At 37.7% G+C, this 20990-nt stretch overlaps 3 protein-coding genes and 1 long non-coding RNA gene across 11 annotated transcripts in view; 2 read left to right on the top strand and 2 right to left on the bottom strand.

The window, feature by feature from the left end:
• The window catches only part of LOC141765020 (85/88 kDa calcium-independent phospholipase A2-like), a 68708-nt gene extending 60326 nt beyond the window's left edge, over positions 1–8382 (top strand). Inside the window, exons 5-6 of one of the 2 annotated variants that reach the window (XM_074630837.1) lie at positions 7808–7886; positions 8006–8382. In XM_074630837.1, coding sequence (XP_074486938.1) covers positions 7808–7880 — 73 coding nt within the window. In that variant the 3' untranslated portion in view covers positions 7881–7886; positions 8006–8382. Of the gene's footprint in view, positions 1–7807; positions 7954–8005 lie in introns of those variants that run through there. The other variant, XM_074630838.1, reaches the window with a different exon arrangement.
• Positions 369–4639, bottom strand: LOC141765018 (uncharacterized). The gene is made up of 4 exons (XM_074630834.1): positions 4327–4639; positions 3487–3835; positions 3334–3391; positions 369–1746 (listed from the first exon to the last, which is right to left on the bottom strand). The coding sequence occupies exons 1-4, from the start codon at positions 4463–4465 to the stop codon at positions 1615–1617; spliced, it is 678 nt and encodes a 225-aa protein (XP_074486935.1). The 5' UTR covers positions 4466–4639; the 3' UTR covers positions 369–1614.
• The window catches only part of LOC141765012 (uncharacterized), a 16785-nt gene continuing 3640 nt past the window's right edge, over positions 7846–20990 (bottom strand). The window contains exons 6-10 of one of the 6 annotated variants that reach the window (XM_074630816.1): positions 11042–11368; positions 10283–10631; positions 10132–10189; positions 8411–8601; positions 7846–8036 (exon numbers count right to left, since the gene is read on the bottom strand). In XM_074630816.1, coding sequence (XP_074486917.1) covers positions 8009–8036; positions 8411–8601; positions 10132–10189; positions 10283–10631; positions 11042–11368 — 953 coding nt within the window. In that variant the 3' untranslated portion in view covers positions 7846–8008. Of the gene's footprint in view, positions 8037–8410; positions 8602–10131; positions 10190–10282; positions 10632–11041; positions 11369–16171; positions 17649–18023; positions 18215–19655; positions 19714–19806; positions 20156–20594; positions 20901–20990 lie in introns of those variants that run through there. The other 5 variants (XM_074630817.1, XM_074630818.1, XM_074630821.1 and 2 more) reach the window with 5 other exon arrangements.
• Positions 16795–20990, top strand: part of LOC141765021 (uncharacterized) — a 24298-nt gene continuing 20102 nt past the window's right edge. For both annotated transcript variants that reach the window (XR_012593354.1, XR_012593353.1), the window contains exons 1-2: positions 16795–16891; positions 17423–17501. This is a non-coding gene — a long non-coding RNA (uncharacterized LOC141765021). The remainder of the gene's footprint in view (positions 16892–17422; positions 17502–20990) is intronic.

The raw sequence follows: 20990 nt of genomic DNA, 5'->3' as shown, positions 1-20990 counted from the left end.
CATCACAAAATGCACACGCACATTTCCATTAAGAATCAATAGTATTTTTATTGTATGTTCTTGCATTTAGTTACAACAACTCAGTGGAACTCCTTCCAAACTTTGTTTCCCACAATCCTTTTTAAATTCTGGCTCTGCTACGACAAGACAGATTAGTAAGGACAGTCTTTTGAAATTCTAAAATTTAAATGTACTGAAAGCGAATACTGGACGCCAGTAAAACGTTCGCCTACAAAGTGCCGTACAAAAGTAAAGAAAAATTATTTCTATTCTATTGTCATCATTTTAATGTCTCTACTGAAATGGCCTGTGTTGAGTAATAAAATATTATAAATATGCATACTATTATAACTATTTACTTATTTCCAGAGGAGCATAAAATGAGCGATGGACATAATTGGAAGTTAGAAAAATCCAGCACACAGATTTTGAGAGCAATCTCAAACTTTTTCATGTCAAGGATCATAAATGGAGTCCACTAGACCACAGACCATGGACGTATAAGAGGTTGTGTCCTGTTCTTTTGCCCTGCGTGTCAGTAAATAGCCTACAACTACATTAAATTCTGTTGATGTCATGCTACTAGCACTACTAGCTACTGGCCGATAGCCGGTTGTTTGGGAACAGAGACGTTAATACATCCACCACGGTACAGGCTTACAGCATACAGCCCATAGGTGTATTATATGATAATAAAAGTGATGAATTACAGCCAATATATCCATTATTACAGCTGCATACAGCTAGCAGGAAGCTGGCAGAACCGGATATGTCATCTGAGCGTGCAGGACGGTGCAGTCCCGTGGGTCTGATGCACGTTCATTATGCCGAGGAAAATAACTCTGGATTCAGTTGTTAGTTCATTTTACAACTTTTAGGACATCATGATTTAAATGAGGGATATTTAAGTGTTCATACTGGGAAGTTGATTTATCTAAAAAAAAAAAAAAGATCTCTTGATTTTCAGACGTCTCTTTATACATCCATGGACACAGACTCATTGGAGTTTTCAGTCCAAAATGGTGGCAGCTCCATCTAGTGGCTGTTGTCAAAAAAGCACCAGAGTTTAGTCTCTGTGCTTCTACTCTCTTTGTCCCTAGTTGAGACACTGATTCACCTGCCACTAATGGGGCTGTCAACTGATCTGATCTGTGGCCTCTTTGCTTGTAAAACATGGAATCTGTTCTCAAATCATTGTTGGGAGTTTTCACACAGTGTTGCATGCTGCAGTCTACTCGCTCTTAACTCTTCAGCTGCTCGTCCACTTGCATCCTACACACAGGCAAAGTGCATCACACCTCCTATTTGAAGATGTGTCTTAAAGAGCTCAGGTTTGTTGGCATGATTGTGTTTGTGAAGCTCAGTCCTTTTGGGAAACCTGCGGTTCACATTAGCATGGAGTGAACTGAAAAGCTGCTGCATTGTTACAGTGAAGTCTGCTATATCAGGCAGAAAAGTTTCTCATTGCGTTCAGCAGAAACAAATATGAGCTTGCCCTTATGTTTGCTCTTTGCTTTACACTTGCCGGTCCCTGCTATGTTACTTTAGTTATTCTAGTCACTTAAACCTTCAGGAGAGGATCCCTTACAAAATACCATGGTAACAAAGTTTTGTTTAGCGAGAAGGCTCTATGGTGGAGTAGAGATCATCTGTGTGGTCCTCAGAGAAGTGGAGTCTGCCGTAGTGATGGTCATCCTGCTCTGCTGATCGAGCTGACATGTTTTCATATATGGAACCGGGGTTTATCTGAGGAGACAAGACACATAAAATGACTTTACATTCAAAAGTTTGGCTGATCCTCCTATCAGAGCATTATAACGTTCAACTAGAGCTCAATTGATGAGGGGTTTTTGAAGCCTTTTTAGGTATATTTTGCAAATGTTTGGTGGCTTGAAGATGTGTTCACGTATTTAGCGTTTCATCCCAAATATTATTTAAGAATAATAAAATAAATAAATGAAATAAAAAAATCATAAAAATAAATACCTAAATAAATAAAAGTGGAAATTAAACAGAGGAGTAAATAAATAAGGGAATGAATACAAAGGTAAATAAATAAAAAGCAAATTGAAACAAATATCAATTTATGTCACATTTTATCAATTCATTAATGATTACATTTGTTTTTCTACAATTTTTGTTACTTTTAATGGCAATTTCTTTAATTTATCGATTCATTTATTCATTTATTTTTTTATTTTGACAGGTTCCGTCCTCCTTTGATATTATTTAATTAAGATTATTTTAGAAGAAGGATTAATATATTGGCTCATTAAAACTGTGCAGCGAAAACACTATTTAATTGCAGGTTTTAAATACCTGTCCTGTCAATAGTGAACATCATGACTGGTCGATATCCAATGAATTAAAAAAGGCTGATATTTATGGACGACAGAACCTAACAAAATCAGAAATAATTAAATAAATGACTCAATAAATAAATAAATTTGCCACTAAAACTAGATAAAAAGTTGTCAATAAAAACTGTAGTCCTTAATTAATTGATAAAATAAAAAAACATAAATTCATATTTCTATTTTAATTTGTTTTTTTATGTATTTACCTTTGCATTAATTCCCTTATTTATTTACCACTTTGTTTAATTTCCACTTTTATTTATTCATGTATATATTTTCATGAATTATTAAACCTATACATTTGAAAATAAATATAAAATAAATAAAAAATAAATGCCTGAATAAATAAATAAATATATAATAAATGCAAAAATATATAGATAAAATAAATGTAAAAATAAATAAATTTACTAAAGAATTCTTTAAAATAATAATAAATAAAAGTGGAAATTAAACAGAAGAGTAAATAAATAAGGGAATTAATACAAAGGTAAATAAATTAAAAAAGCAAATTGAAATAGAAATATCCATTTATGTCACATTTTATCATTTAATTAAACATTTATTTTTACTTACTTTTAATGGTATATTTATTTTTTTATTTATCGAGTCATTTGTTTATTTATTCATTTGTTTCTTATTTTGGCAGGTTCTGTCCTCCATTGATATTTGCCTATTATATTGTAAAAACGTCTTACTGTAGCTCTAAAATGTTGTTTATTAAACAAATAAAAAGCTGAGAGAAAGCATGGAGCAGTGTAGCAGGAACGCGACCAGGTGATGAGCACAACTGAAGAGAAGTCTACAGGATTAGAGGGTTATGATTTAGGTGAGACAGATTAAAAGCTGAGAGGCATAAATTGAAGCTGCTGTCCTGACTGTGAAGAAATGATCATTACTTTTGAAGAAGAGCAGGATAGAAGACAGTGATGTCTCTCTAATGGAGCAGAATAACTGTATAAATCCTGTTTTTTACCTGCTCCATGTTGTGTGATGCTTCAGCTCTTAGAGATTGACTAGAAGTCCTCTTTCTTCTGGTTTATGAAATAAATGAATATGTGAGTGAATAATTGATTTCAGGTTAGTGTGTGAATGTCATTGCTCTGAAACAGAGGACAGTGTTGCTCACCTGATCCAGCAGAAGACAGAGAGGGGTATTATAACCAGGAGAGCAGCACAGACTCCTGCAGCTGCTGCTGGTGTCCATTTCCCCCTCATACTCTGGACAGTGAGAGTCTCTTCATGAGAGCTGCTGTTGTTGTGGGTTCTGACAGCACAGGAGTAGTTTCCTGCATGCTGACTGCTGACTGGGTCTAGAACCAGGTGTTTGTTTTGGTTCTCTGTCAGGGTCAGAGGTCGACTGTTGAAGAACCAGATGTAGTTTGTGTTGTCAGTCAGAGGACAGCTGGTACTGCAGGTCAGTGTGACTCTCTGGTCCTCCGTCACCACTGCAGAAGGACTAAACTGAACCTTCACACCTGAAAGATGGTTAGAGCGGTCAGTAAATCCTCAGTAAGTCCTCATACCTAAACAATATAATAGGTTGTTTTTCAGTGTCTTCTAAAACAACCCACATACTGTAAAAATACTAATATATGTGTTAAGTTAGGTCTGGTTAAGTTTAAAAACTATAGTACTTAGTTAAGGTTAGAGAAAGATCTCCTTCATGCTATAAGGTAACCATATTGTGTATTTGTAGGAGATGGGACGTGAACTGTGAACTAGTGTCAAACTCGCATGTTTTGTACACCAACCACCTATCCCAACCTTTAGAAGACAGTAGAAGAAGCAGTAGATTGAATGCAGCTCTTCTAATTGAGACAAAGTTGAATTACTGAAAGGCTGATTCATGCTTCATAGAATACATGAATCATGAATCGGCCTTTTATTGTGCTGACTGCTGGTAGTACATGGTGTGGAGGTCAGTAATTCACTGTACACAAATAATGTATTTAATCTAAAGTATTACCTGTGACAACTAAAGTCACTCCATCTTTCTGGAGTGTGAATGTGTATTCTGCTGAGTCATCCTTCTTCAGGTTATTGATTCTCAGGATGTGTTGATTCTTCATGTTGTCATGATACGTCACACGACCTGCAGCCTTCATTCGCTCTTCAACTCTTTCTTTCCCACTTCTCTTTTTTTTATACCATAATTTATATTTTGGCTGCTGGTTCTCAGAATATTCACCAGAAATGTTCAGTGAAGAACCTTCCAGAGCACAGATTCTCCTGCTGACATAATTCACACTCCAGCAGTTGCTGTTATCAGGACCTGAAATATAGATCAGAGACAAGAGGCAGATTCACTTTAAGTACCTTCTATAGATAAAAAGATAAAGATATTTAAATCATAACCAGTGTTGGAAATAAAACAATTTGTCCACCTGTCACTGTGGCTGGTGGATTCCAAAATTAAGGGGTGAGAAAAAAGCAATTCACGTATGTATCGCAATTTTCTTTGGTTACAATTTTAAAATAGTTTTTTTTAGTGCCAAAATCAATATATTTTCTTCATTTGAGTCTATGTGGAGGTAGAAGGAAGTTACTGCTTTTATTGTTGTAGTCTGAGTAACGTGACATTATATCCGTTCTGTATCCATCAACCAAAACAAACCACAGCGAGCCGAAGCGAGAAAGCAGAAAAACCGGGGAGGGTCCGGGTGGATACGACCTGCAACCTCACATTTAAATCCAAAGTGGTAAAATCAGCACCCATATACTGACATTTATGTAAATGCATTCAAACGGTCCCGATAGAGCTGAGTATGGATGTATAAAGAGAACGGAGCTGATGGGAGAGCTAGAGACCACCTTGTAGAAGATAGCGGAAGTATACACGTGAGACTATGTCTGGTTTTCAAAATAAGGTGTTAACAAAGTAAACTGTATATTCAAATTACATATATAGAAATAAGATTGATTTGATAATAACAAAAATCGCAATTAATCATAGTATTGATTCGCAATACTTATAGAATCTTTATACTTGAAAATCACAATACATATCAAATCGGCACCCAGGTATCTTGATAGTATGGAATCAGGAGATAGGTGTATCGTACCAGCTCTATCCAAAATCTACCAGCCACTCAATAGAGTATCATTGTTTTTTTGGCTGGTGAGTGAAGCAAATCTAGCAGCCACTTGCATATTTTACCAGCATTTGGCTGGTGTTCATTTCCAATCCACTTCATGTGGAGCATTTTAATATTCCTGATATTTTGGACATAATAACAATTATAGCCTTTCAGAAAGTGTCTTTTTGTTTCTCTCTCTCTCTGACTGGACAGTGTACAGACTCTGATGGCTTTGCAGTGGACAGAGCCGGAGCCTGGTGTGAAATGATCGACACCATCTACCACAGGTCAGCTGACTACCAACCTGCTGCACTTTGCTTCTCATTAATTCAGCCGACTCTCTTCCCTTTTTCTGTCTTGACATCTTTATCACTCCATCTCCTCTTTTGCCCACTTCTCTTTGTCTCTCATTTTCTCACACTCTTTCTTCCTCTTACGTGTTTTAAAGGTCCCATATTATAGTGAGTGATTAAAGTGAGATTTTCATGTTTTATATTATAAAGCAGGCTTAAGTCCTATATAAATACTGTGAAAGTATCGTAACACTCAATCCACAAGGAAATACACACAGCCCGTATTCAGAAACTCTGCATCTGAAACAAGCTGTCAGGATTTCGGCCCATTTGTGATGTCACGAATATACAATAATTAGACCATTACACGGTTTTAAATGTAAACATTCTAAATGTGTCCCAATTTATTTCCTGTTGCAGTGTGTGTGAATGTCATCAGCTGACAGGAAGTACACATGGACCCAAGCTGTTGAATAGCAACGCAATTCTGTTGCAATTCTGTTGCAATTCTGTTGCAATTCTGTTGCAATTCTGTCAAAATGCACTAAAACGGAGCGTTTCAGACAGAGGGTAAATACAGGCATATTCAGGCTGACAGTATGAGGAAAATAACGTTTTTTTTTAACATTACAGCATGTAAACATGTTCTAGTAGAAACACAAAATACAAGTATAATAGTATAATTTGGGACCATTAAGCCATCAGTTTATCTTAAATGACACAAGTGCTGCGATGTGCAGTGTTTAATGACACAGATTAGACAGATACGGCCGGCAAACAGGAAACAATTAGGTGCTATGGCTGAGTGACGACTGACAGTTCACATAATCAGACCGCCAATTAAATAAAGGAAATGCAGAATAATCACAAAGGAATCTGATCAAGCAAATAAACCTCCATGACATGCATATGAAGAACAAAGTTAGCTATTGAGACCCTCACTTTCATACTTTTAGCCATTATTTCTGCTAACAAGATCTAATCTTGTAGCCACAGTAGAAAAAAACGTTGGAAGCGGCCTGACGGTTTTGTTACAGGTAATACTTTTACATACGTTTACCTCATTATTTAACACTTTGGCCATGTTTAAAATGAACATCGGACATTGTAACGTTATATATATATGACAGAAGATAAGGAAAAGCATAATAGTATTTCTTCATTTTCTGCAATGTACAGTGTTTTAACATTAGAATAAAAGCGCAATGTATGTTGTAAATTTAATTTAATTTAGAGAAAGAAGTAGCTAGCGTTAGCATGACTTCAGAACTAACCATGAACTGCTCTGGTTGCTTAGCAACAAACACCGATTTAGCTTATCAAAGCGTTGATTCAGTTAGCAGCGAGCTAACTCTAGCGAGCAAATAAGATATACAGTAGCTAACATGAATACTTATATATACATACTTCCATCCTGTAATAATTAATGCTACTACTGTCAGCTAGTGAATCTGTACAATTCTCAATTTAGAAACCAACCATGAACTGCTTTAGTTGCTAATAAACACAGCTGTAGTTGGACACAGTAACTGGAACATTGTACTTCCATCCTGTAATAACTACGACTGTAAGTTAGTGAATCTGCACATTTCTCAATTTATAAATAACTAACGTTTATTAATATTAACATCTAAAACAGCACATATTTTTGAGAACCAGTTTTTGTCTTAACTTTGTCAGAAAGGTGTTTCTCTTCAGTGCTAATGCCAATTTTCAAGATATTATCTTGATATTGACTTGTTTGAATGCTTTGTCCTCTAACGTTATAGGACTGCACTGACTAGACAATGTCCTAATATATATTAAAAAGTTCCTCAGGAAGATGTTTTATGATACAGTTGACATTATTGTGCAAGATGATGAATAGTCCTGCAGGACTTTTTGTTTTAACTTTGATGAATTTTAACTAAGTTTCCTAAAAATATTAGGCTATTTGTCTTAGGGTTGTTTCTGCATATTGGAAAGTATAGTTTCCACTCCTTGTATTTTGACTCAGTGAAAGTCTGCTGGGTTCAACAGACTGGACCATGGGTTAATCAGAGTAACTAAAAGGTTCTGGTTTCTCTTGCTACAACAGGCAGTGGGTGTCCATCAGCGCTCTCAAGTGTGCTCCTGAGGTGTCCATAAGATGCTGGATGTCTGCCTGCTGATTCACAGTAAGCTACTGTAGATAAGCTCATCAATGAGCTGAATAATATACAAGTTCTGTACATCACTGAAGCAGGTGTGTTGTTACATTCAGTCTCTTTAAGTTTTTGTTTGCTGTGTTGTACAGATTCTAGGGATCCACTGCCTGGCCATCATGCCTGAAAGTAAAGAAAATAATGCTGCATTAATGTGCTGTGGGTTAAACATGTAGCAAAGTATTTAAAATTACAAGAAAAAACAGTCTTTTCAGTTTATGCAGTTTCATTGCAAGGCTCACAATAACCTTTTAAATAAGTATGCAATCTGTAACCCAGTTTGTCAACCCTTACAATTTTATGAAAAGCAGATCAGTGTTGTCCCCTTGATTTTTGACCGTTAATCATCGTCCCAACATTGGATGTCTTTCAAGTTTTATCAAACTTGTACCTGTAGGATCTAAGATTAATGGCCCATCCTGTGATACGCTACATCATTCTTACAGTATATCCCTCAACTGGATCCTAAATCAGTCGTAATAGCAAGAAATACTTACTCAGGGGTTGTGTTGGGTCTGAACTTGACAACAGTGTAGGTGGCGAGATCTTGATTTTGAGGCGGATGTGTCTGGACTGTGCTGTAGAGAAGATCTGATTGGTTCTGATGGAAGTGGACTCTGCTATAGTGAAGATCATCCTGCTCTGTTGGTTGAGCTGAGATGTCGTCATACACAGGACCAGGGTTTAGCTGATAAAGAGACGAGAGAAATTATTTGACGTTACACGTAATTTAAATCCTCCTAAGTAGGCCTCTAAAGTGATTTCAACTAGAGCTCAACTGGACGGGAGGGTTAGCACAACGTAGCTGGTACTGGAGTAGTCTTCGATACCTTTGGAAGAGTTAATCAAAAATATGTTCATTGATTAAATAAAATACAATTGTGCAGAGAAAACCTAATTGTATGGCAGCTTTTGCAGACTTATAAAGTGATAATGTAATTTTCATCAGTGGTGAACATCAAATGTAATGGTGTGTGTTCACACCAAGAACTTTTTGCGCGGTGCGATTACATACAAAGTCAATGCAAAGAGGTGAATAGAAGCGAATTCGCACTAGGCAACGCGGGAGTTGAGATATTTCAACTCAAGTGAGAAATTCATGTGAAGATGTGTCGTGAAAGCCTATTGGTGTTGAGATTCTCCTCCTGTCTTCACTGACGTCCTGACATTGTTGAATCAGAAATGGAGGAATTAAATCTTGTATCTGTCTGCGGTCACCCAGAGCTACGATAGTACATCATATCTGTACAGAGATCGGACCAAACTCTGTGTATAAATGTATGTGTATAAACCACAGACTGTCTATGGTAGAAACAACAACGTCGCTGCCGTATTTATGCCTTGATGACTTTATGTTGAGTGTTAATAGATTAGCTGCATAGCCTGGTACTGATCCATCCAAACTCCATTCAGAAAACATGCCTTTTAAAAGTTGTTTGGTTGTCGTCTTGCGGACAGACCTGACAAAGCATGAATTCAGACTTTTTACAAATCATCATGATATGTAGATATTTCGGCATTGTTTTGATCTGTTTAATGCAATTAAATCACAGCACAATCTGTTTATTATGAGTTCATACCACAGTAGCGACGTGTGGCTAGCTAGATACAGTCAGTGCAATGGCATTGTATGTGAATACAGCTCGCCGCCGGGTGATGTTATGAACTCAGACACGACAGCTTTTGGTTTTCTGACATATCTGGGACTTCCACAACATGTACAAAGCAGCAACAGTAGTTATTTCTTCCATGGTTGATGGTGGAAAGAAAAGTTCTTGGTATCTATGGACACAAGCTCCTTCTCCTCTTTGGCGCGTCTAGAGCGAATGAACACAAATTATACCGGCAGGTCCAACTCGCGCGAGTAAAGCAAGATGAAAATTCTCTTCGCTTTTGTTCCGAACACAGCCTAATGTTTTACAAAACACTGATTGGCCTTATATGGACTCCAGTGGAACAAGATTTACATTGCACATTATAGGATCCATTATGGGACAACATGTTTCTGTGTCACCAGAATAACAGTGTTGAGTTAAGAAGGAAGAAACAAGATACAGTAGGGGGAATAATGTTATGATTTTAGTGAGGTAGAAAAATCATAACATTTGTGAGATGAAGCTGTTGTCCGATGAAAGAATCATTCCTTCTGCAGAGAAGCAGGAAAGAAGACGGTGATGTTTTTCTATTGTAGCAGAATTATTTAATTTCTTTCTTTTACCTGCTCCATGTTGTCTGATGTTTCAGTTCTAGGAGATTGTCTGGAAGTCCTCTTTCTTCTGGTTACAGAAATGAGTGAATATAAATTAATAAGTGATTTCAGGTTAGTGTGTGAATGTCGTTCCTCTTAAACAGAGGACAGTGTTGCTCACCTGATCCAGCAGAAGACAGAGAGGGGTATTATAACCAGGAGAGCAGCACAGACTCCTGCAGCTGCTGCTGGTGTCCATTTCCCCCTCATACTCTGGACAGTGAGAGTCTCTTCATGAGAGCTGCTGTTGTTGTGGGTTCTGACAGCACAGGAGTAGTTTCCTGCATGCTGACTGCTGACTGGGTCTAGAACCAGGTGTTTGTTTTGGTTCTCTGTCAGGGTCAGAGGTCGACTGTTGAAGAACCAGATGTAGTTTGTGTTGTCAGTCAGAGGACAGCTGGTACTGCAGGTCAGTGTGACTCTCTGGTCCTCTGTCACCACTGCAGAAGGACTAAACTGAACTTTCAGACCTGAAAGATGGTTAGAGCGGTCAGTAAATCATCAGTAAGTCCTCATACCTAAACAATAAAATACGTTGTTTGTCAGTGTCTTCTAAAACAACCCACATATTATAAAAAGACTCATATATACGTTTTAAGTTAGGTCTGGTTAAGTTGGAAAACTATGGTACTTAGTTAAGGTAAGAGAAAGATCTAGTATTGTGTTTGTAGGAGATGGGACGTGAAGACAGTAGAAGGAGCAGTATATTGAATGTAGCTCTTCTCATTGAGACAAAGTTGAATTACTGAGAGGCTGATTCATGCTTCATGGAATACATGAAGCATGAATCAGCCTTTTATTGTGCTGACTGCTGGTAGTACATGGTGTGGAGGTCAATAATACACTATACCAAAATAATATATTTAATCTAAAGTATTACCTGTGACAACTAAAGTCACTCCAGGTTTCCATCCTTCATCATCTCTCTGCAGTCTGAATGTGTATTCTGCTGAGTCATCCTTCTTCAGGTTATTGATTCTCAGGATGTGGTGATTCTTCATGTTGTCATGATATGTCACACGACGACCTGCAGTCTCAATCAGCTCTTCAGCTTCTTCTCTCCCACTTCTCTTTATTTTATACCATAATTTATCTTTAGGCTGCTGGTTCTCAGGATATTCACTAGAAATGTTCAGTGAAGAACCTTCCAGAGCACAGATTCTCCTGCTGACATAATTCACACTCCAGCAGGTGCTGTTATCAAGACCTGAAATATATATGAGACAAGAGGCAGATTCACTTTAAGTACCTTCTACAGATAAAAGAAAAAGATATTTGAATCATAACCAGTGTCGGAAATTAACTTTTTGTCCACCTGTCACTGTGGCTGGTGGATTCCAAAATTTCGGGTGAGAAAAAATCAATTCACGTATGTATCGCAATTTTTTTTTGTTACAATTTTGAAATAAATTTTTGAATACCAGAATCAATATATTTGTTTAATTTGAGTCTATGTGGAGGTAGAAGGAAGTTACTGCTTGAATTGTTGTAGTCTGAGTAACGTGACATCATATCCGTTCCATATCTGTCAAACAAAACAAACCGCAGTGAGCCGAAACGAGAAAGTAGAAAACGGCGGAGGGTCTGCGTGGATATGACCTGCACACTCCCATTATAAATCCAAAGTGGTAAACACTACACATCCAGAAAAGTATGGAAACACTTTGGGTGTCACACATTGTAGGAAAAGCAGAGCTGGACATCACGGCTAAAGCTGCATGCTAACTCTGTCATGGACAGGAAACGTTATCGTATTGCGGTATCGTGCGGTCAAGCCGGCCGTCACTCTCATCTCCGTGATCAAATGGGCCGACGCTACAACTGTAGAGCACCCATATACTGACATTTATGGTAAATGCATTCAAACGGCTTCGATGGAGCCGACCATGGATGTATAAAGAGAATGGAGCTGACGGGAGAGCTAGAGACGACCTTGGAGAAGTTAGAGGAAGTATACACGTGGGACTACGTCCGGTTTTCAAAATAAGGTGTTAACAAAGGGAACTGTATATAAAAAATACAAATATGGAAATAAGATTGATTGGATTATATTCACCAGAAGTATAAAACATTACATGTGTCTTATAAATTAAAAAGAAAATAACACTAATTTATGAGGGAAATGTCTTTATTCTTTGACTTTTGGGTTACTGGAAAACAATTAATGAATAATTCCTGACAATGAGTGATATATTTGACTTCAGGACATCTCTGACTACATACATGCTGAAAATTAAAAATGTTTACTGTATTAATTTAGATATTTTCCAAACTAAATGTCCCTAGAAGTGTATGATTTCATTTTTTTCCCCATAGTCTAGTGTTAAAAACATTAACAAAAATCACAATAAATCATAATATTGAATCGCAATACTTAAAAATCACAATATATATCAAATCGGCACCCAAGTATCGTAATAGTATTGAATCAGGAGATAGGTGTATCATACCAGCTCTATCCAAAATCTACCAGCCACTCAATAGAGTATCATTGTTTTTTTGTCTGGTGAGTGAAGCAAATCTAGCAACCACTTGCATATTTTACCAGCATTTGGCTGGTGTTCATTTCCAATCCTGATCATAACACTACAAAAACAAGATTAAATCAATCAATCAATATTAAAATCATCATATTTCTCATTGTGATTTGTAGACCATTCACACAAATATCCCATTTTTTTTTTTTTTGGGGGGCATTTTCCATTTTTATGACAGGACAGTGGATAGAGTCGTGAAAGGGGGGAGAGAGAGAGTGGATGCGGAAAGGGCCACAGGCCGGATTCGAACCCGGGCCGCCGCGGTCAGGACCAAGCCTTAATACATGGACGCCCGCTCTACCAACTCCGCTAAAGCTGGGGAACAATAGTGTGGGTGGGCGGGGGAAGAAGGTGGAAAAAGGGGGAGAAAGGGGGGAGAGGAAAAGAGGAGGAAAAGAGAGGAAAAGAAAGAAAAAGAGAGAAAGAGAGAAGAAAACACAATTCTGTAGCTCTTATTTTCACCCACATGGTGTTTTGAAGTCTTTATACACCATAGTATTTTTGTTAAAGAATAAAAACATTATTTTTTGTGCTTTTCGGGGGGAAGAATACATGTCCACTTGAGAGGCAGTTCGAATCTCGTCTCCGGCAGGGTCGAAGTTTATAATATGCAGTAAAAAATAGTTTGTGTTGCTCGTGTAAACTTGAATTGACTCAAGATATAATTTTAATGCAAGACTTGTGCACTGCAACTAATACGTTAATATTGAAAATCGTTCAGGTTTCCTTATATAGTCATATAACTGGTAGATTACTACAGATAACAAATATACAAAACATTATCATCCATGATGATGTTTTGCATTATTATAATAATAATAATAATAATAATAATATATTAGATTTATATAGCGCTTTTTAGTAATCTCAAAGACGCTTAATATTATTGCATACATCCTCCTTATGACTGATTAATGAACTGTTAGGCAAGATAGGTCAAAATGTTAGTAGAATAAATCATAATGTACTGGAGAATAGTTGAGCAATATTGGGATGGACTTGCTGTGTGTAATTAATTAAAAAAATAACCATAGGAATACACATGAATTGAGACAGTAATGATATTAAAGCTTTAACTTTATTGTCTTTGGGCCTGGAACACGTGAAACAACAAGAACAAATAATTTGAAGAAGATAATACTATTCTTAATGTTTGTCATTGGGTCTGACTCCCTGCAACATCAGACAGAATGATTTACAGCACACAGATTCACCAGAAACTCCGTCAGCTCAGACTCCAGCGGGGCCTCCGGCAGTGACCAGCCCGCTGTAGATTGCTGGGCCCTCTGTCAACGTCCAGCAGGTTTTGCTACAGGGCCACAATTGTGCTTCCCTTATAAAGAAACATGAAAAGAACAACAGAGACTGAATATTTATTCACACAACAGGCTTATGTGAGTAATTAATGAAATGAAAACAACAACATTGTCTTATTCTTTTTGGACTAAGCATGGTATTCCAAATTACAGATATTACTAACCTGCTGGTTGCTGAGAGTCATGGAGGTCTGTGTCCTCAGTTCTACCAGGTGCTCTGCAAGGCTGTCAACCCGATCCGTACCTGGCATACCATGCCCGTCCCCTAAACATACAATTTGTCATCAGTAAGCAAATAAACAGGATAAACTGCTGTGAAATTACACTACATGTAACATATAGTGTCTTAATGTCCGTATGCTGTCTGTTGTATGTTAAATAGATTCGACCCAACTGTTACTATTGCTTTGTTGTGAGGTTTATGTAAACATTACTTACCAACTGTATTTCTGCCACCTGAGACACCAGGTGAGGATTCAGACTGAACTGCAGGCTGAGCTTCTGGGGCAGAGGATGCAGGATGACTGACAGCCTGGAGAAGTCTAAACAGACATTGAAATAAAACTTATATGTAGAAACAATTTCACACATATGATAATTATGTTTCTTTTACCTTGAAAAACCTTGCAAACTACAGTCATGTTTATATAACTTAAGTATGAACGTTTAATATAACGTTTATGATCATATAATCATTAATCATGAACATTAATATAACACAGCAGTTATCTGACAGTTAACTGTCTGAGCTAAAAACAGTGATTGTGATAGTAAACTTTGTTTCACAACGTTAAGAAGCTAATACAGCAGCAGTCATACTGTATATGTATATATAGCTTTAGTAATAACATAACGTTTATGATCATATAATCATTAATATAACACCAGTTATCTTAGTTACCTGTCTGAGCTAAAAGAAGTGACTGTGTTAGTTTAACAACGCTGAGGAGCTCATACAGTAGGAGTAACGTTACCGCTATGTAACTGTAACTGTAACGTAGCCTCAGCATAATGATCAGAGCTCTGAACAGATGATAAAGTGATTGGTAACTTATTCACCAAGTCTAGCTAACATAATTAAAGCCAGGCTAGCTTAGACAGAGTAACATTACAAACCTATTCATTGATTTCACAGCGACTCTTAATCAGCCCACATTAAAAAACGCCAGAAAGCTAAAACACGTTTAATCCGTATTGTCTAAGAGAACCCAATATCAATGTTACGTAATGTTAATAATGACATTTACCTGTCTGTAGCTGAATAGGCGTTTCTGCGACGACGGCGGTGAATAGTTCAAAAGTCCCTCCTCCGCATCGCGTCCGCTGGGACGGCTGTGATTGGCTATTCAAAAATGGATGACGTGGCGGAGATCAGCCACACGATTCGTTGCCTGAAAATGGAATCCAGAGCTCCGATTGGCTGTATCCGCGGTGAAAATGGATGACGTCGTTATTGAAAATGGATGACGTCGGCAGTGAAAATGGAAAGCCGCCACATGACTTGTCTACAGAAAATGGAAATCCTGGAAGCTGATTGGTCGGCAGACCCACTCTATCCCTCTCCCGCTGCCGCAAACCCAGGCGCCCATTGCCCACTTCTCTTGGTCTCTCATTTTCTCACACTCTTTCTTCCTCTTATGTGTTTTAAAGGCTCCATATTATAAAAAAGTGAGATTTTCATGTTTTTTATTATAAAGCAGGCTTAAGTCATATATAAATACTGTGAAAGTATCGAAACGCTCAATCCACAAGGAAATACAAACAGCCCGTATTCAGAAACTCTGCATCTGAAACAAGTTGTCAGGATTTCTGTCCATTCGTGATGTCATGAATATACAATAATTAGACCATTACACGGTTTTAAACGTAAACATTCTAAATGTGTCCCAGTTTATTTCCTGTTGCAGTGTATGTGAATGTCATCAGCTGACAGGAAGTAAACATGGACCCAAGCTGTTAAATAGCAACGCAATTCTGTTGCAATTCTGTTGCAATTCTGTCAAAATGCACTAAAACGGAGCGTTTCAGACAGAGGGTAAATACAGGCATATTCAGGCTGACAGTATGAGGAAAATAAAGTTGTTTTTAACATTACAGCATGTAAACATGTTCTAGTAGAAACACAAAATACAGGTATAATAGCATAATATGGGACCATTAAGCCATCAGTTTATCTTTAATGACACAAGTGCTGCGATGTGCAGTGTTTAATGACACAGATTAGACAGATACGGCCGGCAAACAGGAAACAATTAGGTGCTATGGCTGAGTGACGACTGACAATTCACATAATCAGACCGCCAATTAAATAAAGGAAATGCAGAATAATCACAAAGGAATCTGATCAAGCAAATAAACGTCGATGACATGCATATGAAGAACAAAGTTAGCTATTGAGACCCTCACTTTCATACTTTTAGCCATTATTTCTGCTAACAAGATCTAATCTTGTAGCCACAGCAGAAAAAAACGTTGGAAGCGGCCTGACGGTTTTGTTACAGGAAATACTTTTACACACGTTTACCTCATTATTTAACACTTTGGCCACGTTTAAAATGAACATCGGACATTGTAACGTTATATATATATGACAGAAGATAAGGAAAAGCATAATAGTATTTCTTCGTTTTCTGTTTTAACGTTAGAATAAAAGCGCAATGTATGTTGTAAATTGTATTTAATTTAGAGAAAGAAGTAGATAGCATTAGCTAGCGTTAGCATGACTTCACAAACTAACTGCTCTGGTTGCTTAGCAACAAACACCGACAGCTTGTCAAAGCCGTCGGTTCAGTTAGCAGCGAGCTAACTCTAGCTAGCAAATAAGATCTACAGTAGCTAACCTGAACAACATTCTTCCATCCTGTAATAACTACGACTGTAAGTTAGTGAATCTGCACATTTCTCAATTTATAAATAACTAACGTTTATTAATATTATTAACACCTAAATCAGCACATATTTTTGAGAACCAGTTTTTGCTGTAACTTTGTCAGAAAGGTGTTTCTCTTCAGTGCTAACGCCAATTTTCAAGATATTATCTAGATAATGTCTTGTTTGAATGCTTTGTCCTCTAACGTTATAGGACTGCACTGACTAGACAATGTCCTAATATATATTAAAATGTCCCTCAGGAAGATGTTTCAGTGAAGGAGTCTTGTATAAGAGTTATACAGTTGACATTATTGTGCAAGATGATAATTAGCCCTGCAGTACCTTTTGTTGTAACTTTGATGAATTTTAAGTTTCACAGAAATATTAGGTTATTTGTTGAAGGGTTTTTTCTGCATATTGGAAAGTATAGTGTCCACTCCTTATATTTTGACTCAGTGAAAGTCTGCTGGGTTCAACAGACTGGACCATGAGTTAATCAGTGTAACTATAAGGTTCTGGTTTCTCTTGCTACAACAGGCAGTGGGTGTCCATCAGAGCTCTCAAGTGTACTCCTGAGGTGTCCATAAGATGCTGGATGTCTGCCTGCTGATTCACAGTAAGCTACTGTAGATAAGATCATCAATGAACTGAATAATATACAAGTTCTGTACATCACTGAAGCAGGTGTGTTGTTACATTCAGTCTCTTTAAGTTTTTGTTTGCTGTGTTGGGATTCTAGGGATCCACTGCCTGGCCATCATGCCTGAAAGTAAAGAAAATAATGCTGTATTAATGTGCTGTGGGTTAAACATGTAGCAAAGTATTTAAAATTACAAGAAAAAACAGTCTTCTCAGTTTATGCAGTTTCATTGGAAGGCTCAAAATAACCTTTTAAATAAGTATGCATCTGTAACCTTGAAGTTTTATAAAAAGCATATCAGTGTTGTGACGATGGGCGTAAGTACCCTTGAGTTTTGACCGTTAATCATCGTCCCATCATTGAATATCTTTCAAGTTTTATCAAACTTGTACCTGTAGGATCTAAGATTAATGGCCCATCCTGTGATACGCTACATCATTCTTACAGTGTATCCCTCAAATAGATCCTGAATCAGCTGTAATAGCAAGAGATGCTTACTCAGGGGTTGTGTTGGGTCTGAAGTTGACAACAGCTTAGGGGGTGAGATCTTGTTCTTGAGGCGGATGTGTCTGGACTGTGCTGTAGAGAGGATCTGATTGGTTCTGAGGGAAGTGGACTCTGCTATAATGAGGATCATCCTGCTCTGTTGGTTGAGCTGAGATTTCCTCATACACAGGACCAGGGTTTAGCTGATAAAGAGACGAGAGAAATTATTTGACGTTACACTTAATTTAAATCCTCCTAAGTAGGCCTCTAAAGTTATTCCAACTAGAGCTCAACTGGATGGGAGGGTTAGCACAACGTAGCTGGTACTGGAGTAGTCTTGGATACCTTCAGAAGACTTAATCAAACTTTGTCATTTTTGTTTATTTATGAAATAAAATAAAATTATGCAGAGAAAACCTAATTGTATGTCAGCTTTTACAGACTTATAAAGTCAGAGAGTAATCTTCACTAGTGGTGAACATGATATGTAATGGTGTGTTCATACCAAGAGCGAAGCAAACTCATCACATGGTGTTAGTACATACAAATCAATGCAAAGAGGTGCCAGTTGAGGCGGGAGTTGAAATATTTCAACTCGAGTGTGAACATTGTGTGACGCTGTGTGATGAAAGCCTATCAGCATTTAGATTCTCCTCCTGTCGTCACTGATGTCCTGACGTTGTTGAATTAGAAATGGAGGAATTAAATCTTGTATCTGTCTGACGTCACCCAGAGCTATGATAGTACATCATATCTGTACAGAGACCGGACCAAACTCTGTGTATAAATGGATCTGTATGAACCACAGACTGTCTATGGTAGAAACAACAACGTCGCTGCTGTTTTTATGCCTAGATGACTTTGTGTTGAGTGTTGATGGAGCAGCTGCATAGCCTGGAACTGATCCATCCAAACTCCATTCAGAAAACAAGCATTTTAAAAGTTGTTTGCTTGTCGTCTTGTGGACAGACCTGACAAAGCATGAATTCAGACTTTTTACAAATCAACATGATATGTAGTTATTTCAGCATCATTTTGATCTGTTTAATGCAATTAAATCACAGCACAATCTGTTTATTTTGGGTTCATACCGCAGTAGCGATGTGTGGCTTGCTAGATACATTCAGTGCAATGGCACTATATGAGAATACAGCTCGCCGCCGGGTGATGTTATGAACCCAGACACGACAGCGTTTGGTTTTCTGACATATCTGGGACTTCTACAACATGTACAACGCAGCAACAGTAGTTATTTCTTCCATGGTTGATGGAGGAAAGAAAAGTTGTTGGTATCTATGGACACAAGCTCCTTCTCCTCTTTGGCGCGTCTAGAGCGAATGAACACAAATGATACCGGCGGTCCAACTCGCGTGAGTAAAGGAAGATGAAAATTCGCTTCGCTCTTGGTCTGAACACAGCCTAATGTTTTACAAAAGACTGATTGGTCTAATACGGACTGCAATAGAACAAGACTTACATTGCACTTTATAGGATCCATTATGGGACAACATGCTTCTGTGTCACCAGAATAACGTGTTGAGTTAAGAAGGAAGAAACAAGATACAGTAGGGGGAATAATGTTATGATTTTAGTGAGGCAGAAGTTTTTCTATTGTAGCAGAATCATTTAATTTCTTTCTTTTACCTGCTCCATGTTGTCTGATGTTTCAGTTCTAGGAGATTGTCTGGAAGTCCTCTTTCTTCTGGTTAGAGAAATGAGTGAATGTAAATGAATAGGTGATGCCAGGTTAGTGTGTGAATGTCATTGCTCTGAAACAGAGGACAGTGTTGCTCACCTGATCCAGCAGAAGACAGAGAGGGGTATTATAACCAGGAGAGCAGCACAGACTCCTGCAGCTGCTGCTGGTGTCCATTTCCCCCTCATACTCTGGACAGTGAGAGTCTCTTCATGAGAGCTGCTGTTGTTGTGGGTTCTGACAGCACAGGAGTATTTTCCTGCATGCTGACTGCTGACTGGGTCTAGAACCAGGTGTTTGTTTTGGTTCTCTGTCAGGGTCAGAGGTCGACTGTTGAAGAACCAGATGTAGTTTGTGTTGTCAGTCAGAGGACAGCTGGTACTGCAGGTCAGTGTGACTCTCTGGTCCTCTGTCACCACTGCAGAAGGACTAAAGTGAACTTTCAGACCTGAAAGATGGTTAGAGCGGTCAGACTCATATACGTGTTAAGTTAGGTCTGGTTAAGTTTAAAAACTATGATACTTAGTTAAGGTTAGAGAAAGATCTCCTTCATGCCATAAAGTAAACAGTATTGTGTGTTTGTAGGAGATGGGATGTGAACTATGATCTCTAGTGTCAAAGTCACATGTTTTGTACACCAACCACTTATCCCAACCTTTAGAAGATATTAGAAGAAGCAGTAGATTGAATGCAGCTCTTCTAATTGAGACAAAGTTGGTAAGTTGAATTTCATTATTAACTTGTTTGAATTACTGAAAGGCTGATTCATGCTTCATGGAATACATGAATTATGAATCAGCCTTTTATTGTGCTGACTGCTGGTAGTACATGGTGTGGAAGTCAATAATTCACTGTACAAAAATAATGTATTTAATCTAAAGTATTACCTGTGACAACTAAAGTCACTCCAGGTTTCTGGAGTGTGAATGTGTATTTTGCTGAGTCATCCTTCTTCAGGTTATTGATTCTCAGGATGTGGTGATTCTTCATGTTGTCATGATACGTCACACGACCTGCAGTCTCAATCAGCTCTTCAGCTTTTTCTTTCCCCCTTCTCTTTATTTTATACCATGATTTATATTTTGGCTGCTGGTTCTCAGAATATTCACTAGAAATGTTCAGTGAAGAACCTTCCAGAGCACAGATTCTCCTGCTGACATAATTCACACTCAAGCAGTTGCTGTTATCAAGACCTGAAATATAGATAAGAGACAAGATGCAGTTTCACTTTAAGAACTTTTTACAGATAACAAATAAAGATATTTGAATCATAACCAGTGTCG

Source organism: Sebastes fasciatus, chromosome 3 (genome assembly GCF_043250625.1).
Source record: "Sebastes fasciatus isolate fSebFas1 chromosome 3, fSebFas1.pri, whole genome shotgun sequence".
In the NCBI taxonomy this organism is placed as follows: Eukaryota; Metazoa; Chordata; class Actinopteri; order Perciformes; family Sebastidae; genus Sebastes; species Sebastes fasciatus.
The sequence above is the reverse complement of the archived record's forward strand: the minus strand, read 5'-3'. Positions and strand labels throughout refer to the sequence as shown.